The following is a 26,640-nucleotide window of genomic DNA, read 5'->3' as shown; positions in this document are numbered from 1 at the left end:
GTAAACAAACGCTCTATAATTTATAAAGAGCTCATTTTCGATCAGTTTACAGTCTTTATAATTTTTTTCCAAAAGAAATTTTCCCTTCCGGTTTAAGGACTATAAAGCGTTCTTAAAATAGCAGTGCTTCAAAATTCCTTATACATTGCTACTTTATATCCACTTAGAATGAATTTATACTTTTTTCGTACTCTTTAATGTAAATACGAAGCATACAATTGAAATTCGGTGTTCTAGCACTGGATCATTCTATGAGAATGTAAAACTTTCGAAGTATTCTGGAAATACAAGTAGTGTAGCCTTTTGTAGAAATATATAAATTATAACCTAAAACAACCATCAAAACTTGAAAGGATCTAGCGAATTATTTTATTAGATGGTCTTTTTTTTCAATAAAATTCGAATTTTTCACACTTTCTTCGAAGTCTAAAACATCATTTTGTAATAAAGTAGTATTTTGGCATTGTGTATAACCAAATAAAAGTAGCAGTTATAATTATTTACATGTAATACGGTTAGTATTTCTTGCTTTATCACCTGAATTATAAAAAATGAAAGTATATTTTTACACTTTCTCTCATATGCCTCAAAATGACAAAGATTTGTTTCACTAACTTTTATTCCAGTAAAGTCTTGGCTTTATTAATCTTTGCTGTGATTTCTACTGAAGTCGGAATTGTCGGAATAGATATATCATCTTTCCAAGAGATGATAATTAACAGCTTGGGTTTAAATGGGGAGAGTACAGGCTGACTAATAATACTGGAAGAAGCAATTATTTAACTTTAAAAAGTCAATAGCTTCGGTGTCTGGATCAATGGGCATGTGCGCTTATCATGTAATAAAATTCATTTCCAACTAAAAATGAATTTTTTTACATTTTGCAGTGTTTATTTAGATTTCAGATTTAATATTTAGTGTAATTATAGACTACGATTTGGTAAATTTATTGTTTTAGCAGAAAAAAAAAAATCTTTAAACATGTTAATTCTTGAAATGAACCATGTTCAACAAATTATTCATTTAGTACTTATGCACTACGATATAACTATATATACACTAGCATAAATTGGATAGACATACGTTAGCTGCACTGATCCATAATAATTGATTTTGCGTATATTTCAGCCCCGGTAGCCTTGGCTCTCTTCCATTGTCTCTTACCCATTGCTGATATGCCTGTAAAAGTAAGAAGCAAAAGAATGATGCAGATCCTTGAAATGAAAAAATTCTAATATCTGAAAACCGAATTTAGATACAATATTGAAGATGACTCAAACAGAAAGTATAAAAATAATAAAAATGGAATCATCTACAATGCTTTCTGAAGCTAAGTGAATATTCAAAAAACACCCAGAAAGATAAATATAAATAAATTTCTTTCATTCAGTCATTGATTATTTTAAGTGCACTCAAAACTTCATTCTAAAGTGTGCTATTTTAAATCCATTAACACATAAAAATGAAATTAAATGTAAATGAAATTAACTGTGATTAATCTCTTATTTGCACTGATTTTAAGCTCACTGCAAGCCGGTACCCTTTAATAGCCCTGATGTGAAGAAATTTTCTTCTGAAAAGAAGATGTCAGACATAAAGATGTTAAACATATACAAATTTTTTTGAAAATCATTTCAAATCAGGAATTAAGAACCACAGATATTCCCGTGTGCTCCATTGATTACAGAACACACATTCAGTCAGGAGCCGAAATCCTTTTATACTTTTATACAAGTGGTGACAGCAGCATTCATGCGTTCTCTGAGCTCTACCAGCAATGGAAGAATGTATGAATATAAGATTTAAACAACTCCCAGAAGTCACACAGCTTTAAATCAGTAGAGCTGGGGTGAGGCATGCTAGGGAAGGTGTGAACAAAATTCGATTACATTTTCGATATGTATCTTGTGACCAGTGAAGTACTCATAAAATATTTCCAGCGTATGACAAAATATTAAACGTTTTACGTTTCTTTTCATGTATAAATTATTTGTGTATGCGTAACAAATTAGAACGTAAAGTGTGTGATAATCCGATGAATAATTTATAGTTGCCTTATAACTCCTTTCTATTACGTGTAAATTAAATATGAGAAAAGGCACAAGTGTAGAATTTCTAGTAAATTATTAAATGAATAATAATATTGCACAATCATGAAGAGAAATTGCATTACTTATTGAAAAAAATGTGTCATTAATAATAAAATTCACAAAATTGATGCTCTCTGGCATTTAACATATGATATTATATAAATGATATAAGGTTCAAAATTATTTCTTTGAATATTAAAAAATAATATTAGACAATTTACTAATTATTTAAGAAATGTAATTCCTTACTTTTCAGTTTTTTTAAAAATCTTCTGAAAATTAATTACAGATAACAGTGTTATGTGGCACAAAGCAAAGTAATTGTAAGCTTTTCAATGTTCAGTTTTTAAGTTGAGACCCATGTTACCAATTTCAAACACTTATCTATTAAAAGATTTCTTAAAGTTTCGGTTTCTCAAATATATAAATTATATTATTTAATTTTTCCGAAACTAAAAAAAGATAAATATTAGAATCAAGTCAGGTATCCTTCAATATGCAAGTTGGATGCGTTAATCGCTGCACTAGACGTGGGAGGTATGTTTTGGTGTCCTATCCGCCCACTCCATGTTTGAAAAATGCTGAGGAGAGGAAGGGCAATACAGTTGGCCAAGTCAAAGTGCTGGCGAGTTCTCGTTAATCTTATTTTGTTCATGAGCTTTCGCAGAGAAAATTAAATTGTTTGGAATGAAATATATAAAAAACTAAATTTGCATTTACCAGCAATCGAAACAGGAATCTTCTAATTTGCAGCTTAGTGAAGCAATAATATTATGGCATAAAGGAATGAATGCATTTCGTTTCTTGCAAACTCATACTATGCTTTACAAACATGCCTTGCTATTTTTCCATTCTTCTGCTTTTACTACCAAATTGTCCAGATCATCATTTTTTACCTTGTTAGGCATACTGCAATTCACACTTGTGCCCTTCCATTCCCAGATGAATTTCGCCACATATTTCAAATTCAGTTACGTTATCACAACTTCAAAGGGCCTCAAAAGCATTGCTTTAGTTCGTCGTTGTTTCAAGGATAAAAATATATATGTAGGGTTTACTTTCAAAAGAACATGGTAGAGCACAAGTTAAGCATAATTAACTATTTTATTTTACTAATAGGAAATAAAAGATAAAAAGTAAAAGTTAATAATTCAGATGGCGATCTCACGATGAAAGTAATTCCAAAAAAGTTCCACAGGATTCATGTAACGATGACTAACACACAGTCCTCAATAAATACATTCAAAGGGCCCGTCTTCTCTTGTACGGTTAACTATAGACAAGCATCTTGGAGGATTTGCAGGCCGTCTGCCTACTTATTCCATCTCAAAGATATCCGCTCCGCGCGTGGATGCGTCTCGTCTCCAGCACTTCCAACGGTCGTCTGCCACTCTGCAAGCTGCGCTACGTCATAGCTTGCTGAGTTGAAGTGGAAATGAAAGTAGTCGAAGAATCTACTTCCACATATATTGGTAAAATATATTTGATATTAAAAGCATTACAGTATTGCCCTCAAACTATCAGAGAACATCTGAAAGCTGTTCGGCTGTATTTAACGCTAATATCAAAGAACATCTTCCATATATGGAAATATACTCGACATCGAAACTCCAAGGAAATGACACTGCTATCAAAAGGTAAATTACAGGATTTCTTTGAAATATTTAGAAAATAAAAGCAAAATTTTTAATCGCTATTTACAATGCCTCTTATTCATAGATTCATAAATGTGCTTATGAAAATGTATTTATTGTAATAGTGGCAATATTTTAAGGGCAAATTTTAAATACCATTCATAATATTAATACAGTAATTTTAAACATCATGATAGTTCTATACTATTTAAAATTAAGATATAATATTATCATTTAAAAAAAATGGCAATATGTTATAATATTAAATTAATAAATAATCGTTGTAATTCGATTGCAAAACGTTCGAAAGATTGAGTTTTGCCATCATTTCTATTATTGCCACTACCCCAAGTAGTTAATGTTAGGTTAACTTTGTGGTGGTTTTCTTACGTAAGATCCTCCTGGAAAGCATCTTTCTATAAGTAATTATATCTTTAATATTTTCTATAATTATTTAACGAACTATTTAGAATATTAATTTAACTACGTGTAGATTCATTAGATTTGTTTTAAGCAGGAGAGGAGAAAAATGTGCATTGCCCTCGCCGGGACTCGAACATGGACCTCTCGAATACGTGGCGAGTGTGCTACTGTTACACCACGAAATCATGCTGGAACGAGGGAGAAAAAGCCTTTTATACTTACTAAAATTAATTCTGCGCTTTTCGGTTTTCTATTTAAAATTTAAATCGAAATTCTATAGCCTTTTTAAGAACAAAGAATACTTCTTACCAGATAAGTTTCTTTCAGACCTCCATTGTCAGCTATATTTTCTCCTTGTGTGTTAATGCCATTTAGCTGCGAAAGATATAATTATGTCAGTATAAATTCAACAGCATTATATATGTATATATGCACATTCAAAACGTTTTTATTAAATGTTATCCAAAAATCTGTAAACTTTTAAAGATTAGCGTTTCTATGAATTTCCAATAATTCCAATGATAATAGTATAAAATTGAAGATATATTAAATATTATGGTACATTTTTAAGTTGCTATTAATGCCTGCCATTGACGCTCTACAAAGAAAAATTTTACAGAAATATTTGCCATTAAAAAGAAGCGAGGTGCCAGTAAGCGGATTTTGGCATTCTCAGATAAACAATTCTGATAATAAATTATTACATATAAACGGTAGCAGCAGTAGCTCTGCCATTTGTTTTCAGCTCAGTTATTATTACATGTAGTAGAAGACCATTGATTAGAGAACGAAGGATCGAAGAACATAATTAAAAAGCTTGAGAAACTATACTGATGTTATCCGATAATGGACAATCAAATTTTAATGAATCTCCACTACGAGTTCTCATTGTTGATGGAACTGTCTAAGGAGAAAAATTAAATTTTTCTTAAAAAAAATTCAGTGTCTTCCGAGACTTATTGCTACTTCATATTCTGCCGCAAATCAAGCGTCATCTGTCAGAACTAAATGAATCCTAGGAAGCCGACTGATGGTCCATGCAGTTTTAGCTAAAAACGCACAAAACAAAATGATTCAGTTTGCCTTACTTATTTATTGCAATTACCTGCCAGTTTCATTCTCAGACATGACAAATTCACGGAAATAAAACTAAGTTAAACATATACCGGCTTTCAAACATCTGTTAATGTTCAGCAGTTGCATTTAATAAAGTTATATTTATAATTAACGGTTATAGTTATAAATAATCTACCTCAGGTAGATTCGTAATAAAGGAAAAACTTCAGATTTATCTTACCTTCATACCATTTTCAGCAGTGTAATTACCGTACTGTTCTATAATACACTGCGCTTTCTTTTTGAATAGCTCATCTGTTGTCTGGTCCCACCAGTTCACGTTGTTACCATTTTTATCAAACTGCCGACCTGTAATGTTACCAGTGTGGTACATGATTGACGACAAACCATTAAATTTTTTACTTAATTAACAATAATAAATATGATATCAATTTTCTGAATCACAATTATAATTTCTTTCGAAAGGTGCTCGTGTAAATTATTAGAATAAAAGCATTTGAAAGAAATCTTGCTTGGGATACATTTCCAGGAGCATAAATGTAGGACAAATATTGCTCAAGTTTCTGAACGCTTGTGAGGTAAATTCGTAAGGAATTTTCTCCCACCTTAGCGCTCGTCTTTGAGGTGTATTTGGAAGCAAGACCGGCTAACAAACGGGAAGGGGGTTCGGAACTCAAATGCCGATGAGGGCTTTGCGGAATTTTCATGTTTTAACTTTGAAATAAACCTAATTATTCTATAACTTCAGAAGAAAGCAAGTAAAAAAGAAGCTGATGTATTCCAAGGGGCTGATGTATTCCAAGGGGCTGATGTATTCTGATAATTCTTATTTCTTAGAATGCTAGTAATATGTTTACTCTTGCTTACAGTTTGCCCTGATATATAACCCATACATCCTGATATATGTCATATGGTCCTGGTGTATGCCAATCGTGCTTAAAAAATTAGCAATAAATACTAAAAGTAAAGGTACAAATTTAAAAAGGGGAAATTAAAACGCATATGAGGTAGAGGCTGCATAACTGAATCCAAATAAGCAACCAAAATTAGCATAAAACGCAAACCCGCAGTAACATCACAACTTTCTGCACCTTTGTATGCGTTCTTTCATGGGATTGGGTACCGAAACTATGACACAGACGCGATATTTATAGATAATAATGCCCGCTCGCATAGAACTCGAGTGAAGACCATGGTTTGCTAAATCCCCGGCCTGAATCCAGAGCGCATGTGGGACATGTTGGGACTATAGATAACAAGTCACAGTGTGCCACGAGGCACCCTTCGCGAGTTTCGACAGGCATTACTACAGGCAGGGGTCATGCTACGACAGCAAGTGATTAACGACATGATTGCTAGCTTGCCTCGCCGTTGTCAAGCTTGCATTTGAGCATTCCTGTTATTAGCGTGATGTTTCCATTGCACATTTTTCCGACCCGTTTGGTCTTTCGCTATATGATTGGTTGTAATACATCTGTTTTGTATGCCCTTGCTTTGTTGCTTGCTATGTAGTCTAAAAATGACAGACTAGCCTCTTGGATCAATTTCACGCATATCTGCTAAATAGTTTTTGTTTTATTCCGTGAGACAGATAGATAGATCCTGACATATATATATATATATGTAATAAATCAAAAATAAATGCCGGAACGAAAATTAAATAAAAATTATGCTCCAAAAATTTAAAGGTCTAACTCTCTTTCTCCTTGTAAAGGTTACCAAACTGAATTGATAGAAATTAAGGAATCATTCAAAAACGGAATCATTAAAAGAAAGTTAGAAATTAAAATATTTTTTTTATTACAGAACATGAGACATCGCAAAACAAACTGCAAAATAATTTTGCTCGAATTTTTTTTTTTTTTTTTTTTTTGTGCTCTTGGATTTTGGGGTCATTCGCTTTGAATGATGATGTCATAATAGTGAAGAGCTTCAAGGAAATGAGGATATCTAATAATTTTGGTAGCTCTGAAGATCATTGCAAGATGAAACAAAGACTGAAAGGTAACGAAGACGATAACAGTGACCCACGATTATTTGCAGGGTGCAGCAGAAGGGCACATACAACAGTTTCAGAAGCATTAAATGGATTGAGTTCTAGAAAGTAGCAGTGTGAGTAATAAAGAGCGAGATTCAAGACGCAGGAAATCAGAAATGAAGCTATTTCGTAAGATATTGGCAATGGTATTATTACTGCGTATTCTTATCGGAATGTCGGTTTCCTTTTAAACAAATACTATTGTTATAGCTGGCAGTAGCTTATACTTAAATACTTTTCATTTGGTATTGTACAATTCATTTGGTATTATACAATTCTTACTGTAGATGTGTCCTTCAAAATTAAATTACTCACTTAAATTTTCTCTTTTGAATTTCGCAATATAAAATTAATAATAAAGGGAGAAATACGGCGAGCAAATACGATAATACACTGTGGCTGTGAATTTGGTTAGTTTACTCGAAAACAACTCGAATACATTTAATAATTGCATTCCTGTTTATACATTTTTATTCAAGTTTCCGATAAGTTTTTGCTTATTCAAATTTTGGAAAGGGTTTATATGTCATTTCTTTTGCCATGTCTATTCGTTTTTTGCTACTTATGCATTAGTTTAATGCAAATAAATACTTCACCTGTATCATCGAATCCATGAGTAATTTCATGACCAATCACGTAACCTATGGCTCCAAAATTCAAGTAGCTGAAAGAAAAATACCAATAAAAAACTTATTTTGTAAGCATTTTAGATATGTTTTGTGCCAACTGAATTAAAAGAATTTTGTTTCAATTATAGTACGTTTAAACACATATTTGAGCAATATTTAAACTTACTTTGGTCGATCTTTGTTGAATAAGGGATGCTGTAAAATACCAGCAGGAAAATCTTAAAAGAAAAAAAAAAGAAAAAAACTTGTTAATTGAAAAGTGTTGAAGTTTCATACAAAAATATTATTTGACTTCATTCAAGGCAGTTGCTTGTTTTCTGCGTATATTGATTTGTTCAGTAAGTAATATTTTACTCTACTAGAAGGATTAGCTACATTTTAAAAGAACAAACTAATTTTAAACTCTTAATTGCATTGTCATTATATATTTTGACAGTTAATAATTCAAAGCTTGTTTATAAAACATTTTGCTTGATTTTGTGCAATGTTTTTCCTTTTGACATTTTATCAAGCATAGAAAATCAAAAGTAGCATTTATAGCATGTTGAAAATTGAGTGTCGTATATCGAGAAAGTGTGCTGATAGAACGGCAGTGAAAATTTTCGTGCCTTCAAGTTCGACATTGAAGATACACCACGTTTTTGGAAGGATAGTTGAAATTGATGAAGCTGAAATAAAGGTACTGATTGAAACAAACTACCGAATAACAACACCAAAGCTGCTAAAAGATTAAACCTGTCGAATTTAAACGTTTGTGATAACTGAGGCGACTTAGTTTAATTTCAGTCTCTGATATATATGGGTTCCACAGTTGTTTAAAGAAAGAAAATTGCTCCGTCGCATTGACATATGTGATTCACTTCTCAAAAGATATATTTCTTAAGCGAATCATAGTATGCGATGAGAAGTTGATTCTTTATAACAATTTGGAACGCGGGTGTAATTATAAAGTAGAAGAGATAAATGGTACTTCGAAAGTAGATAGTCTTTAAGAAAAGAAGAAAAAAAGTTATTTTTGCTATTTCATAGGCTTTTAACGGAATATATTTTCAGTTCTATTAGACAATTCCACAACTGATTTGAAAGTTGCCTAAGGAAAGGGATGCCTTCTTGGAGGACTTTCTAAGGGAAACTGACTCGTATACACATTACACATGGGGAAAACCACAAAAACGCTCATGCAGCCAGCCCAATCGCGCGAATCGAACCTCAGACCGAACTACCAGTGTTCAGCGACTTTACCGCTCGGCCGCTGATAAATTTTTTCTATAAATGATACGCTTGTGAGCTCGGATTGATGCTATTCGTAGAGAATGGCAAAATATATTAAATCAAAAGGAGTAGATGTGTAATTCACTCAAATATTCATTTATTATAAGAGAGAATTTCCTAGGAAAAAACTGAATTATTTTCCATGCAACCCAAGATAAATATAAATTCGTAAGTTTGAGAAAATTTTCAGTTTATAGCAACTAAAAATAAAAGTAATTTTACCAATAATATTCTCCAATGGGCTATAAAAGGCATTTACAACAGCAGCACCCGCGTGTTTCCTCCAGCTGAAACAAATATATATTAACATCAGATAAAATTTCTGTGATTTAAAATGTTTCGCTCATAAGCAATTTTATTTAAAATTTATTGATGAAATATCCTTATTTAAAAGAAAAATTCACTAGCGAATAATAATAGAGACAAATAATGTCACTGAATTTGTTTCTTTTTCTTGTAATTATATTTTTCTTCCAATTATTCTTGCGTTAAATTTAATTTAGAATAGGCTATAGTATAGGTCAAAGAAACACTTTTTTTAATTTTTCTGGCACTATACCCAGGAAAGTTGCGTACTGATTCATTAAGCAAAATGACAAAACTTTTCACACAAAATTATATCTTCCTTTGACAAACCGCACTCAATAGTTTGAAAGAAGGCGAAATTTTAATATTTATCTTCAATTTTTCACAATTACTAAACACAATATTATTGAAACGCTATAGATCCTAATGTGAAATTTGGGCCATCAGGAACCCGAGAAACATTTAAAATATATAACTTTAAATTATTTATTTTTTGCTCATTAAGCTCAAAATCATATTTTTTTTTTTTGGAAATTTTGCAATATTTCTTAATTTTTGCTATAGACCTTTTTAAACGGTTACTATAATTATCAAATATTAAGATACTAAATTCTGTAATTATAAATACTGTGTATATTGTAAAACATTACGTAACTAGTAAATTGTAAATATTATGTAACTAGTATGTGATAACTAATTCAGACAATTCACATATCGTTTATAGAAACAAAATAGGAAAAGAAGAAACTCGTAATAAGGTACATGATTTGATTAAGGAAACATTTAATAGATTGATTCTGCAAATGTACTACGTGGTCTGTACGTTGATGAAAGGAAAGACGACACAATGGCAATTATAAAAATGATTGAAAGCTTTTTCCGTAGACCTGAAAAAGAGGACCCTTACATAAGAAAGAGAATAAAAAAAATGGGCCATATTTTCTGATGGCCCATATTTTTGCTAAATATATAACTTAACTTATAAGTAAGTTATTATATTTTTTGCTAAATATAATAACTTGCTAAATATATAGCTTCTAACACAATTCTGCATTCGAATATATATGAGAATCCGTTTGAAGAACTTGTAATGATAGGAAGCGGTGGAACTGTAGCTAGAGTTGGTTTGAAAAATGATATTAGCCACCTGATCGAACGGCACATTGGAAAATCATTGCGTTTTACATCTCCTAAATGTGCACGAATCGAAGTTACGTTATCCCTTGGATGGTGATACCACAGGGCCCAAATCCTTTAGAGGACATATCGGGAAAAAAATCCCTGGATGTAACAAAGTTCTACTAGTTCGTTTTAAACCTATTACATTCCTCCTTCGTAAGTTCAAAAGAAATGTGGTGGGCAAGGCTGAATTTTACTTAATTGATATTTCTGCTGTCAAAAAGTCAGGTATAATTTTAGAAACCTTAGCAAAGCATAATCCTCATCTGTTTAGCATTCAAGATGACAGCAAACCGAGTTATGATACGAAGATAGGTTTAGAAACCAACAGAACACCACGCTAACTCTAAAATTACTGTAAGTCATCAACTCAGTAATTCAGCAAAATTCATTCTTTCTTTTCCCAGCAGCTCATTCTGAAAATTTGATCAATGCAATAATTCTGGATGAAAGGAGACATATCAGAGAACTAGAGCTGCCCCGATTGTAAAAAGGTTTCCAAGGAAAAATCTATTCGGAGCTTCCCCGCACCAAATTTAAGCAACTGACTGTGTAAATATCATTTTGAGAGATAGTTGAAATATCTCTTCTTTTCAAACATAATGAACATAACGGATGTGCACATAAAAAATGTACTGAAGACTGGTACATTGTTGCAACCAGGTGAGCCAGATTCGATTGCAAGGGAAGTGGGCTCCTGAAATGCTTATTCTAAAGCAACCTCTAGTATCTGCTTTTGCTAACCGAAAGAAAATCAAAGATGATTTCCATATTTACGAAAGCGACTGAATGCGAAGACAGAACTGAATGTCAATTTTTGATAAAGTTCCTAAAATTCAATAGGACATGCAAGAAGTTTGAAATATTTGCAAATTCTTGTAAGATAGAAGTAGTGTAGATCCTAGGCACACGTTATTGCATTTAAAAATCTTCTCTACCAGCTACGATATACCCTTTTTAGAATTGAAATGGACGGTTATAGATATTGGTAACCTACGTTCCTGATATGAATTTGAAAGCAGATGAGATATTAACAGATGTTCACTGCATTTCAATCATGTACCGAACTTCTTATGCCTCTGCGGAAACAATATTTCTATAGCATTGACAAACATGTAAAAACTATCATCACCACTATTTTTTCCCCAAACCTAAAGTATGAATGGGTTTTATCTTTATCGATGGAATTTTCTGGAATGCGAATTCTTCTTACATTTCAGGGAACGTTTTCGGCATGTTCAGCATACGTATTTCGTGTTCTTACTATCTTATGAGTTCATACTAAATGAAGACTTATTGCACATGTATTATTTCATAATCTAAAATTTTATTGTATGCTTGCTGCTTATGCATTAAGATTATTTCCCTATTGTTTTCATTTAATAATTTCATATTTTAAAGACGAAAATCTGATATAATAATTCATGTAATAAAACACTGCACAGGTAAATGTAAATATACAAGGTGTCCATAATTTATTCATCTGATAAAGATATGTTTTAAATAATATATAATAAGAGATACGTATAAATGACTGAGTGAATTTTATTTTACCATTCAAAAAATGTTATATTAAGAAACTTCAACTAGCTTTTCGGAGAATACAAAGTCTCTTATCGATTTTTCAATTCTTTGGTGCGAATCTGTGCAGCATAAACTCTATTTAGATATCCCCAGAGAAAAGAAGTTGCCTGTGACGTTCGGAGAACGAGGTGGCTATCCCCAGAGAAAAGATGTTGACTGTGACGTTCGGAGAACGAGGTGGCTATCCCCAGAGAAAAGAAGTTGACTGTGACGTTCAAGAACTAGGTGGCTATCTCCAGAGAAAATATGTTGACTGTGACGTTCGGAGAACGAGGTGGCTATAAAATTGGTCGACCTGTATTAATCCAACGATTTAGGAATATTTTACAAGGAAAACATACTTACGTAGCGCAATGACAGGAAGTTCTGTCTTGTAGAAAATAAATCTTTGGCTACATTTTTTCGAACTGTGGTACGGAAACAATCTCAGCATATCGAAGTAATCATCCACATTAATTAATAACTTCGAGAAAAGAATGCGAGTTTTCTAATGCCAAAATCCTGCATTTATATCTATTAAACTCTCCTCGGACATGAAATGTTGCTTCATCGCTGTATAGTATTCTCCGAAGAAATTGATCATCATTACAAACACATCGCGATTGGCGAAAACATTTTCATTACTGACGCTCGGCCTAATCTGTAGTTTCTTTATGCAAAATAAAACCTTCTCTCGAAACTGATTTAACCGCATTTTAATTGAATTTTCCTTTGCTAGAGATTTACTAAATTTATACCGGAATCGCTACCAAACTGTTTCGAGGACTTATAACCAGAGAGTGCACGTTGCTTCTCCAATGCATGACACCATTTTGTCTGTAAACGAACACGCTCTCTGTTGCCGTTTCGAAAAATTAGAATAAACGAGATTCCATGAACTAAATATTGTTACGAATTTGGTATTTAAAAAGCTAATGTTAGTTCAATTATAAATTAAATGGTTTTATTTCTCGCGCAGTGCAGCGCGTGACGAATATTAAAAGAAAGCTAAGCCGGAAAAATTAAAAATACAAGAGCGCGTGCGTTAAATAAATAAATATCTCTTTTTGATTTCGAGAAAGTACTGGAAAATTCTAGCGCGTGATTTTAAAAGCTTATAAAAGGAGGAAAACATCTCAGTTTGTAGTAGTTGCTTAGTTTGTTGTTGTTTAGAAAACTACTGTTGTTGATTGTAGCGAATTCGCGGATTAGCGTTCTTTAGCTGTTTTGAATTACGTTCTATTGGACATTTGAGTAGTTAAAAGAAAACTACTGTGAGATATTGTAATACTGCATGATAATTTGAGAAAATTTAAGCATTTTTGTTGTGATAATAATAAATTTTTGTTCATTTTTCATCGGACTTGTGCATTCATTTCATAACGAACCCGTACGCACGCAACAATTTTTGGTGTCAGAAGTGGGGTTTGAATGCCAATAACAAGAGCGATGGAAGAACAATTGAGACAGCTCATTAGTGCTTTTGCTGCATTCCAAGAAAAGATGGAAGCTGGCCAAGCATTATTTAAGGAAGAAATGAAATTGGGCCAGGAATCCGTTAAGGAAGAAATGAAATTGGGCCAGGAATCCGTTAAGGACGAAATGAAAGCCGTTCAAGCTGGTCAAGAAGAAATGAAAAGAGAAATTACTTGCATAATAGAAAATAAATTTGAAGCTATGGAAGGCAGAATTGACGCAGTTGAAAATAAAGTTGGACATATTGAAGAAAGAGTTTCTTCGGTGAAAGAAGAAATAGAAGAAAGAGTTTCTTCTGTAAAAGAACAAATTGATGAGAGAGTTTCTGCAGTTGCCAAAGAAATGGATACTTTAAAGAAATTCGTAGCGTCGGCAGGGAGCAGGAGTGATGATTTTAAATTCTTACCAATGCCTGCTCGTCCACCTCTGAAGCTATCCACATATGATGGGAAGACCTCCTGGCAGGTGTATAAGACACAATTTTCTATCGTGGCGGATGCGAATGGATGGGATTCCCAAGCTAAGGCCTGTCATCTCGCCGCTTCTCTAAGAGCCGACGCAGACTCTTCCCGAAAACAAAAGGTTAGATTTCGAAGCTCTGTCCGGCGCCTTGGAGTTGCGCTTTGGGGAGAAGTGTTTAAAAGACTACAGCAGGCTCCAATTAAAATCTCGTCAACAGAAGCCTACCGAAACACTTCAGGAGCTCGCCACGGATGTTGAAAGGCTGTCCCACCTCGCCTTTTCGGAGTGCCCGACAGAAACAAGAGAAATCCTGTCGCTGCAATATTTCATCGACGGCATCCGAGATCCTGAAATACAGAAAGCTCTTCGAATGGCAGATGTAAAGGTCGTGAAAAGCGCTCTGTTGTACGCCATGAAGTTCGAGGCAGCCCAGCAAGCAACTAGTATCGATCGCTACCCAGTTAGAGCTGTGCGAGTCCATGAGCCAGTGGATCAACTGATGGCTCGTTTAGATGATTTAGCCAGACAAGTCGACGCTTTGATACGGAGTAGGAGGGAGAAGAAAGTGGCTCTAAGGTGTTGGAGATGTGGTAGTGAAGGTCACCTAAGACGGAATTGCAGAGCACCCCAGGGTACGGAATATAAAGCAGATGATTTTACCAGACAAGTCAGTGGCTTGAGACGGAACAGAAGTGAAAAGAAACTAATTCTAAAGTGCTGGAACTGCGGAGTTGAAGGCCACATACGAAGAAAGTGCAGACCCCGAGGTACGGAAAATAAGACCATTTCCCAGCAACAACGCAGTAAACAAATTAGTGACCATATCGAGGAACGGAGGTTGCCAGATAGTGAAAAACCTTGTTTTAAAGCTCTTAAAATTTATACAGTGAGTGGCAACAATAACGGACTGTCCATCAATGGGAATATCGATGGAGTTCCTTGCAGTATGATCATTGACACAGGAGCTAATGTTACCATCATTAGGAAAGATTTAGCTGAACAGTTTAAAGATAAACTTATTTGGACGCCATCCTGTGTTACCCTTCAGACTCCGTCTGGTGACAAGATCGACATAACTGGGAAGTTAAACGTAAACATCACGTTTGGAAGTGCCGCCTACCATCACACGGCATATGTGGCGGATATTACAGATCCATGCATACTCGGATTGGACTTTTTAAGGAAATACAATTTTTCCTTAGACTTGAAAAACAACAAACTGCTTTCAGGATCTGAAGACATGACTATCCATCCTAAGAAGGGATCCTCACCTGGAAATGCCGACGCTTTGTCCGAAAGAACCAGCTCGAGAAACAGTCGAAATCATGCTAGGGTCGAAAAGAAACACCAGACTACCAGCTATTCTCCATCTCAGATGCTCTTCGGTCGAGACCTTCGTCTGCCTTGTGACCGCCTGTTTCATCGCCGTACGGATGCGCCTTCATCGCCTGAGGAACACATCCAAGATGTCAAGGCCCGTTTTGAAGTGATGCACCGTTCCGCACGAAAGCGAGTGAACTTGGCGACGGAGAAAGTGAAGACCAGATACAACACGAGAGCTGCTGGACATAGATCCAACGAAGGAGACAAGGTGTGGTTGTGGAACCCGATTCGACGAAAAGGAGTCAGGCCTGATTTACAGTCACCTTGGGATGGTTCGCACACAATCCTAAACAGGCTAAATGACGTCATGGTTCGGATCCGTGAGTCTTCGAACTCTTACGACAGGTTAGCTCATTACTATGGCCATAGTACGTAATGTAAATAATTGTAAATAGTATCAGACCATGGTCCTTTTTGTTTATAAATGTGTATTTAGTATTTGATTTGTATTTAGTATTTGTTTTGTATTTAGTATTTGATAGCATTTGATTTGTTTTATGTATTGCATTTATTGTTCATGTTGTTTATTATAGTAATGTAATGCTTATTAATGCATTTATGCCACAGTTGTAAGTTTAGCTTCCTGTCCAGGGATTGTACTGCCCGGGACGTGCAGTCCTTGGGAAGGGGGCAGTGTTACGAATTTGGTATTTAAAAAGCTAATGTTAGTTCAATTATAAATTAAATGGTTTTATTTCTCGCGCAGTGCAGCGCGTGACGAATATTAAAAGAAAGCTAAGCCGGAAAAATTAAAAATACAAGAGCGCGTGCGTTAAATAAATAAATATCTCTTTTTGATTTCGAGAAAGTACTGGAAAATTCTAGCGCGTGATTTTAAAAGCTTATAAAAGGAGGAAAACATCTCAGTTTGTAGTAGTTGCTTAGTTTGTTGTTGTTTAGAAAACTACTGTTGTTGATTGTAGCGAATTCGCGGATTAGCGTTCTTTAGCTGTTTTGAATTACGTTCTATTGGACATTTGAGTAGTTAAAAGAAAACTACTGTGAGATATTGTAATACTGCATGATAATTTGAGAAAATTTAAGCATTTTTGTTGTGATAATAATAAATTTTTGTTCATTTTTCATCGGACTTGTGCATTCATTTCATAACGAACCCGTACGCACGCAACAATATTAAATTGATTTAATTTATTTCCAACATGATTGATGTAGTCAGTTGAACTTTGTTGAATCGGACACTTATATTTATGACAGACAAATTTAGTAAAAGTTTACGAGATTTTACTTTTCTAATTTTCGAAAAATCTCTTTATATTTTGTAAATTTCTCCCAAGTTATAATATTACTTTTGTGTAAAAGTTAGTTAAGCAGATAGAAAAGGGAATACAAAAATGAGCTTATCAGAATTTGAATGTTACATACTCTCCTTTTATGACAGGTTTCCGAAGTTCAGAGAATTCTAAATCATTTTCCCACTTTCTTATTTTCCTTTCGTTTTCATAATAACTTTCTCCATTGAGTTTCAACTGTGAAAATAATTAAATTACGCTTTATAAGTTTTAAGAGGAAAATACTTTGAATCTTATAACTAATTCTTTTGCAAAATCCGTCAATAAATATGTTGATACTTACATTTGCGTATAAACCGGATATAAATGAATCATTCAGAAGCTCTTGAGGATATCCAATATATGGCTTCATAGTAAGGGCCTACCAAAAAATAAATATTTCCATGTTAAAATTTATTCTAGCTGCTATAAATTTAAATGCAATAGAAGCTCATTGCTTTGTTTCAGCAATGATAATTTCCCTGTTACTATGATTCCCCAATTTGGCTCTGAATAAAGTTTTCTGGAAAAACGTTATTTACTTCCATAATCTTCTCTCTCCGCACTAACGTTTAAGCTCATTTATCGTTCAAAATTTTATTCGTATTATAGCATGTCCTGCAAAAGTCGTTCGAAAGCAAAAATTTGAAATGCAGTACGTATTTGTTATTTAAATTATTTTTCCTTAGGTTATAAATCTTACAATATCCGAATGCTGCTACCTTTTGCATACGGTTTTCATTTCTTCATAAATGTTATTAGCGGCATTTATAAATGTTATTTTTTCAATCATCTCAAACTAATTTTCTCCTTTACGAGATTTATGAGATGATTCGATCACTCGCTACAACCGCTATGTTTTTACTTCCTTGTACGAAGTAAAAAGGAAGTATTGTAAACGCGAAAAGTTTCAGGCAGCATATTTCAACGAACATAACCATTTTGACCGCTATCGAATGCAATTTAACGATGTTTCTGTGTGATATTTGTACGTAAGGACAGAATAAAATAAATACTCTTTTCCTCCAAAAAGATTATAAAATTGCTTTAAAATGAATTCTGAAGAGAATTTTTCGTGGCGTCTGTACGTATGTACGTATCTCGCATAACTCAAAAACGAGTAGCCTCAGAACGTTGAAATTTTGTACATAAGACTGCTATAATATGTAGATGTGCACCTTGTATTTTGGTTGAAATCGGCAGCACCAAACGCATATAAATATATTTATGTATATATCCACTCTGTTATTCGGCTCAGTGATCTCTGTTTCTTTACACTTATATGTTTGTAAATTGTACATTTTTTGCTTTAAAAATAATTGAATTATATTGTTCTTATCTTCCGGTTAAGGTTTTTATGCCTTTAGTAAATCTGTATGCAATAATTTTAGAATTAACAACAATTTTAAAGTTGCTCAAGTGTCGCTAAGCCTAATATTTTTTTTTATGGCGGCCATTGCTTGTTTATATTTGAAACAGCAGGATAGTGGATTTGTTACCAATCTAGAGAAACTTAGCTTCGCATCAACAGAGATAACGCCTTCATTTATTATTGCGAATTAAATCATGCTTAATCTTTTCTGGAATTTTATCGAGGAGATAAGTGTTTTAAGATTTACTTCGTAATTTTAATACAGATATTTTGAGTTTTTATGTATTTTTGCCTTGTCGCGAAGTGAGAACTGAATTAATTGCATGAGAAATACTCAATCATCTGTGAAAAACTGTTTCTTTTTTCTTTCTTTTTTTTTTTTTTTTTTTTTTTTTTTTGCTTAATTTTTTTTTATACATCGTTCTAGATTTATTATAGTATTTGAATAGAACATATGGCAACGATTGGATAATTCTTTAAATGATATAAATTTTGTGCATTCTGGGTTATAATATGAACGAAATATAATACTGTTGAGTGAACCTAGCGCCAGAGTGTCGCTATGGTAAACAAATAGAGTGAATTTTAAAGAATGCATTTATTCTATTGTGGTTTATGCGTTGTCGGCGAAGTAAATTCAATTCCGTCCACTAAGTTTAAATGAAATGCAAGAAAAAATGCGTATAATTTAATATTCCGTAGAAGGAAGTCATGTGGTGTACACATCAGATTTTTTTCTTTTAGTTTGCAGACATCGTAAAAACTATAAGCTCTCCTGCGTAAGTAATTCAGAAATACAAATACATAACTACGTCTTAAAAAAGTATTTTTTTATTATATAAGTCGTTACATGAGATTAATGTATGATGATATGATACAGAACTTTTCTAACATCTTTCTTTGTCACTTTGAATAACTCATTTGAAATATACGATTTTGTTCATTTCTGAGGGACAATTAAAAAATTTGATCTGGACCATGACTCCCATATATGGCCTATTAAATTATATACATGTTTTGCCTTATTTCATTTAAACTTATTTCCTGTAATTTCATTAGAGACATATTTCTCATTCAATTAATTTAGTTCTCACTTCGCAAGACAAAAATCCTCGAAATCTCAAAAGAACTTCATTAAAAGTTGTAAAAACATAAAACATAAATACAATTAAAAACAATTTAAAAATTATAAAATTAAATTTAGAATTTATATGCAAAAACAAGCAATTCGGCCAGCATGCAAGAAGACAAACATTTTCGTGCACAAAACTGAAACATTAACTAAAGGCGTAAAAACCTTAAGCAAAACATGAGAATACATTTCAATTATTTTAAGGCAAAAAAATACACAATTTACCAACATATAAGAACAAAAATACCGGTTCATCCAGCCGGGTAACAGAGTGGTGCTGGTTGCTTCCAAAAAGGGAGGGGCACAACTACATGTTATATCCGTCCTATATACAAAATTTCAATGTTCTGAGGCTACACGTTCTTTGTTTATGCGAGATACATACATACATACGTACAGGCATCACGAAAAAATATTTTCTGAATCTATTTTAAATCCATTTTACACTTGTTATGGGAAAAAGAATATTTTATTCTGTTCATATGTACAGATGTCACGCAAAATATCTTTCAAATAGATACGAGAGCGCTAAAGTGAATATTTTCGTTGAAATATGATATCCGAAATTTTTGGGATAAAATACTTTCTTTACTTCGGACAAGGAAATAAACACTGCTAGGCCTATCCAGCTCCTTAATTTAAAATTACATCAAGTGTTAAACTGAAGTGTCCGTACGAAGGTCAAAGTGCTATGTCCTCTTAATTTTAGGATTTTTATATTATTTAATTTGTGATATGTTTCATTTTTTTTTGTTTATTTTTTTCTTTATTTTAGTTACTTTTTTCCCCCCCAAAATGGTATAATTTGTGTAATTTTGTTAGTTTTTATTCGTTTAACCCTCTTCGTTTTCCGCGGCTCCACGTTTAATTTTCAGTTTGGGGTTCCAAGAAGTGTGGAGGAAGAAAAGGAAGATAAAAATGAATAAGAAGTAATGTCGAATTCGACAGAGATTTACGAAAGCTTACAAAAAATTAATATATTTTCAAGAAAAAAATGGACAATAGATAATGTCGAACTGCACCAAGATTTACGAAACTTTACAGAAAGTTAAAATATTTTCTTTGCCAAAGATATATACAAGGCAGATACTGAATTTACTGAAGTTTCGAAATGTCGGCATACTACTTCAGTTGAAGCAGAAGTTAGCCAAGTTGCAAAGAACAAATTTCTTATTAAAATGTAGTTTCTTATTTGCATTGTATTTGTGCCGAAATAATAATGTTATTTATTCACAATATTCTTCTTAGCTACAAATAGTTTCCTGTATGCAACATTTGACTGCATTAACCGTTATCTTCTAAATATATTTTGTGTGTATACTTTAAAATTAAATAAAGTTCTTCAAATTATAGCTTAGAACTGTTTCTTCAAATATGAGAGTTGGAATACTTAAGGAAAATGAGCTTTTGAATGTTCAGATCCGTTCATTCACGAGTGCGAAAGAAATTCATAGTGGTTAGAATCTCCTTGATACATTACAGGAAATTTCTCGTTACAGGAAAAGTACATACAATAGGTATACATAATTTGCAAATGCTGCTAGAGGAACTCAAAATATTTTACACTTTTATTTACTTTGTATGTGTATGTAAGTATGTGTTTACGTTTTGTATATACGTGTTCATAGCGTGGATTAACTGCTTATCATGCTATTTGAACTCACATTTCGAGTGAATTTAATGTCATTAAAGAATTAAATCAAATTCGTTGAAATTAATTAGTTTATGTGAATATGAACTTTTATTCACAATATGATCTGAAATTCTATGTAAAACAATCTAATTTGCTTAGTTATTCGTTTTGAGGATTGCATTGTTCGTAATACACATTATGAGCATTGCAAGTGATATGTTCCAGAAGAATACGTAAAGGGGCGTAGAAGACATAAAGGTTCAAATGAGATTTGTAAACTTGTAAAAAATTCGAGAAAAAACACAAGTTCATATTCACATAAACTAATTAATGTCAGCGAATTTAGTGTCATTAATGAATTACTTTAATTTACGATTGTGTTTATGAACGTATTAGAAAACGGTTAACTTTACTCTGAAATTATGTATTGTTTAATATCATAGGTCTATATAATTTTTGGAAAATGATGGTTTTAAATAATGTAAAGAGGAAAGGAAGCATAGCAAAACCTTTTCTATGGCTTGTCGTTTTGTTTCTTTCTCCATCCAGTCTACATTTTCGAGAATATCTAAGAATGCTTGATGAATATATTTAACCATGTTTAGCGCCTAAAGGAAAAGAAAAGAAGCATTTTATACAAATACATTGTTAGTTGCATCAAAATCACTAGTGCTATGCTAAGTTACTTAAATTTTTAAATATATTCGGTAAACATGTGAAACAAAATTCCTTAAAGTAGATATAAAATCAATGTTCAAGTTTAAAAGTAAAATAATCAAAGAGGTTTTAAGAAAAACTTACGAACAGAAGAAAAGAATTCTCGAAGACAACTCTAACATTAGAAAACATTAATAAGAATTATTAAATCCTTACAGTACTTAAATGAATTAATGTTTTAATGTTACTCATATGGGTAGAGAATGCACAGATTAAACTTGATCGGCGCCACTGGACTTACCTTAACCCTTTTCGACACACTACCTTTTAAAGTCGGAGTTTTAATTTAAAAAAAAAGTTGGGCAGTCCAATTAGGCCTAGAGGAGTACACAAGTAAAATTTTGTGAAGATAGCACTTACCGTTTTAATTCTGTGGGTGTGCCCATGCGCGTACACTGATTGAATAGAGCTTCGAAAAGAGTGTTGAAACGAGCATTGTTGTCAATGAACTGACCGAAATGATGCGGAGAAACAACGACTACATACTCTCAGTTGTCCTAAATTATCGGTGAGCCCGTTCTGGGCACACCTAGGTTCGCCGTTTGATTTTAGGCAAGATTTCAAGGCAAATATTTAAAACTAATATAGAATAAGAAGATTAGCATACAGCCAAAAAATAACATAGGAATTTCTTTTCAAACAATTCCTTTTATACCCTACAAAATATCTGGAAGATTTCTTTGAAAAATGAGGGTCTTAAAAAACTAAACATGGCTAAAATATATGGACTGTTTTGTGTTGAGCTGCCATCTACTATAAATAAAGAACGTTCAGAGTAACCTATAATAAGCTACAAATCTTTCTTCATTCAATTTTCCTGTGCGTACAGAAGGAAATTTTTAGATGTAGCCAGACCGGACACACTGTACCGCAAAGAGTTAATGCTTTGCGAGTCCACTAGCAGCAAGACTTTGTTCTGTTTTGACCAGGCATAATTAATGCATATGAGAATATGCATTAAAGAACGCTACTTTTACAATCTTATGCTCTGTTGCTTTTTTTAACTCTGCACATGGAAGAAACACACATTCAACATTATGAAAATTGGATCAATCTGCAAGAACCGTTATGTTAGACGCAAATTTATGCCATATAATAAAAATAAAAAAACCTAAAAATTTAAATAAAAGATTACAAACTAATTTAGGAGAAATGATGAAATACAAACAGAAAATAAATATTTTTAGACCTCGAATCGTAGAAACAAAGAGGTTTTGGATATGTTCCTGAGTTATTTCCCACCAGGTCACTTCAAGTAAGTTATTTCCCACAGTTTACTCGTACAGATTTGCTGCACGTAAATGATAGATCACTCACCGAGTCACCATATCTTACGCACATTCAGTCAGCGACATTTCTAGTGAACCAGCAATCTATGTGGCGCTGAGTAGAAAATTTGGACAAAGCGCAACCTATTTTCGCGGCATTATTAGTGGAAATGATTCATAATAGCTTGCATTGTCTATGATAAAATACGGCGCCCAACGCTGTCACAACTGTCGTTCGTTTAATGACGACCTAAATTATAAGTTGGAAGACAGTTCTCGCAAAAACGTTTTGTTATGTGTATTCGTCCATATTGTTCATGCTAAAAATGGAGTTAAAAAACCAGAACTGGTGCTATCCGTATACCTTTATGTGTGTAGCCTGAGCCACTCGCAGTTCACGCTCAATAGAATCTTCCACAAATGACAGCTTGGACACAGTTCTTTGCACAAAATAGCCCATTGACCAGGTACCATTGAAGCAAGTATGTTATAGCTGTGAAGTGCTCCAAAGATCCGTTAAAGCTCGAAAAAATTGTACACAATGACGACATTATACGCCGTACAAGAAACAATATTTCAGTAAAAAATTCCTTTTATGTCTTAGTTATAACTGTAATTTATTTACGTGGTACATTTTCAAATCATGAAGAGACAGCGATATTTACATGGTAGTTTTCAACTCGCTGACTTCGATACGTTACTTTATAAGGTATTTCTCCCGCCTTCCTAGCATGCCTTCGTGGTGTGGTGGTCTGCTCACTGCACACAAATGCACACAAATTCACCTTAGATTAATGCATTTATATTTGAGTTGTTGTTTAATATAGTCATTATATTTATTCTAAAAACTGTTCAGAGCTTTCATTTCCTGGTCCTTTCTTAAGGCGTCATAAGATTTGTATAACAACCAATTTCAATCAATTTTGTTAACAACGAATGAGTCATTTAGGAATGATTTGCGGAAATCATAAGAAATTTTCTCCTCGTTCAAGGAGCTGAAGCTTTTCATCTGCAAAACAATCGTTTTGTTTCACGGTTTTAGCATTTCCATAAATAAAGTATCGAGCCAATGACCAATTTTAACAACCAATGAAAAATTATTTTAAGCAAAACACATCTAGGTTTTGAAACAGCTGTATTATGGATATATACAAATTACTTACAGCGTGCTTGCTTTCTTCTTTGAAGTACTCGCGCACATAGTAGGAACTGAGAGCAATACTTAGGCCATCACTAAAAGAAAGACATTCTTTCCATCGTGGCGCTTCTTGCTTGTTTCCAGAAATTACAGAGACGTATTCCTGAGCTAGTGCCCTCCACTCTGAAGATAAATCTATCGTAGCTCCTTGAACAGCCCTCCAGATCATGTAATTGGCTACCACCCTAAAAAGTAAAACAACCATTACTGGATTCTTAAAACTATCACACTCACTTGCTTTCATTTACTTTTTCATTAATTTCTTTTATACATCCTTCGTTCCTCTGCATCCGTGCATGTTTGGTTGCTCAAACCTGCAGACGCAGTTCAGTCTTAGGTGCATGTGGATAGCCTATTGAATGAGAGCAATAGGTAGATGGTTACTAAGAATCAAATTTGGATTGGGGTGATCGTTCCTATCTCGGATAATATGCTAAACTCCCAGGATTTCATGCGGGAACGCATAAAAGAATTAAATTTACAAATTGAATCTACCAAAGTTTTTATATAGATGTGCCAGTAAATTCACCCTACTGCTGATCTTGATAAGATAACTGCACCAGCCATCGTGATCTTACAGGATGTAAGAAAGGAACCCAACGAATTGCGAAGCAGGTGCAATTTATCTTGCTCTTTATTCACTAGAAATACTACTGCTACCAGTAATACACGTAAAACTATGTATTCTAAAAGTAAAAGTAAAATTTATAATTGCGATAATGTTTGGATATATAGTGATGGCTTCCAGATTGACACAAAACAGGGATAAACAGATTAAAGTAGATAAAATGCGCCTGCCTATTGAAACGGATAGCCATTTTAATGCACTAGATTCTGATAAATTGAATGAAAACTCACAGCAGTTTACTGTTAGCCTTACCCGGGCTATCTCTTCTATTGTTTTAAATCCAGGAGGTCTTATTTTGAGGCATTTCTACAAATATAGTTAAAAGCATAGATTAAAAAATTTCTGCCAAGCTAAGTGTAGAATTCGTAACAATATTTAGCACATAATGAAAATTATGTGCAGTTTCAGAACAAGTGCAGTTTTCAGAACTTTTAATATCGAGCATTACATTGTTAATGCAAAATATGCCCAGCTAATTAAAGCTGTGTTACATGTCATACCATCTAATCCAAGTAAAAGTAGTATTATTGCAGCATTGACAGACAGAGGATTGTCAATCAGTAAACTGATTTAACTTATGCCGAGAAAAACTAAGGTTCCCATGTCTTCTTTATGGTTCATGAGTTTGAGAATGAGAGTACTGAAAAGATCTATGATTTAAAATATATAATGTACAATACAACTCCAATTATCCGAACTCCTACTATCCGAATCGCTTTCAGAATTTAGGAAAAAAATTAAGAGGGAAACGTAGTGTTGGACAATCAACGATTTCGTACATTAAAAGGAGCAAAAATACTTTTCTAAATTTCGTGACACTGCTTCAAAACGAAGATGGAAGTTCGTGAAGAAAATCAATGAATGAGGGGAAAAAAAAAAAATAGAAGATGTCGTTTTCAAGTGTTTTTTGCAGCAACGTTCAACGGGAAACCCAGTCTTGGGTCCGGTTCTTTGTGAAAAAGCTAAGATCTTAGCTCAGAAGCTTGGTAGTTCATCCTTTAAAAGTAAGTAACGGCTGGTTAAGAAATTTTAAGTGCAGGCCCGATGTCCGTCAAACATCTTACTTTGACCGAGATGCTCAGTAAGCAATGATTTTCAGCAGTTGTAAGTACTGCGTAGTACGCTACATAACATGTACGTAAAAGTGTTGCCTTTTCATTTTAATTAATTAAACCTCTTTTCCTTTAAAATAGTTTTTCTCCCATTTTTAACATACAGTAATTAATTAAAGTGTACGTGGACACTTTCTTCAGAAAAAAATATAATTATCCGAATAGTTTCCGGTCCCAATTGATTCGAATAATTGCAGTTCTACTGTACTTTGTTATGACAGTGGAAAATGACTAGAAGACTCAGGTGAACACAGTGCCATAACTGACGATGATAGCACCATTTTATCGAGAACTATGTTTTCACTTCACGATGCATGAAGCGCTGACTAGATCACGAAACTAATGATTGTGTACTTAAAGGCAGAGTTGTGAAACCTAAGCGCAGTAATTGCCTGAGCCCCCACGTTGAGTCATATTACGAATGTTTGAAATTTCCTATAAACCAGCTAAATCCCACCAGAGACTGCAACATATCCAAGCCAGGCATATCATATGCAGAAAAGGTTAAGAAACATTCCACAAATTCGAAATTTAATGCAGTCTAAACCAAACTTATGTCAATAACTGCTGGACCCATGTATTCGATCAATGATGTATCGGATAATAATATTGTTCATATTCAAAAAGTTTATCCTGGAAAAAGTACTTTTAATGTTAACTGAAAAACTCAAATATCAGAATTCTTATGGTTTTTTTCAAAAATATGTCTAAACAAAATGAAATTTTCGGATAAACGAAATTTCGGCTATGAATAGTGTT

At 33.3% G+C, this 26,640-nt stretch overlaps 1 protein-coding gene across 1 annotated transcript in view; it reads right to left on the bottom strand.

Moving 5' to 3' along the window:
- LOC118202202 (neprilysin-2-like) overlaps positions 1-26,640 on the bottom strand; it is a 95,870-nt gene that overhangs the window by 8,683 nt on the left and 60,547 nt on the right. The window contains exons 9-18 of the mRNA XM_035374358.2: positions 24,107-24,326; positions 21,468-21,566; positions 17,126-17,203; positions 16,916-17,019; positions 9,386-9,450; positions 8,058-8,109; positions 7,859-7,926; positions 5,445-5,572; positions 4,457-4,522; positions 1,084-1,179 (exon numbers count right to left, since the gene is read on the bottom strand). Coding sequence (XP_035230249.1) covers positions 1,084-1,179; positions 4,457-4,522; positions 5,445-5,572; positions 7,859-7,926; positions 8,058-8,109; positions 9,386-9,450; positions 16,916-17,019; positions 17,126-17,203; positions 21,468-21,566; positions 24,107-24,326 — 976 coding nt within the window. The remainder of the gene's footprint in view (positions 1-1,083; positions 1,180-4,456; positions 4,523-5,444; positions 5,573-7,858; positions 7,927-8,057; positions 8,110-9,385; positions 9,451-16,915; positions 17,020-17,125; positions 17,204-21,467; positions 21,567-24,106; positions 24,327-26,640) is intronic.

The sequence above is a fragment of the Stegodyphus dumicola genome, chromosome 3 (genome assembly GCF_044657685.1).
Source record: "Stegodyphus dumicola isolate Sdum_Otavi_A_Nest chromosome 3, ASM4465768v1".
Taxonomy (NCBI): Eukaryota; Metazoa; Arthropoda; class Arachnida; order Araneae; family Eresidae; genus Stegodyphus; species Stegodyphus dumicola.
Note: the sequence above shows the minus strand (reverse complement) of the source record. Positions and strands in the feature narration are given on the sequence as shown.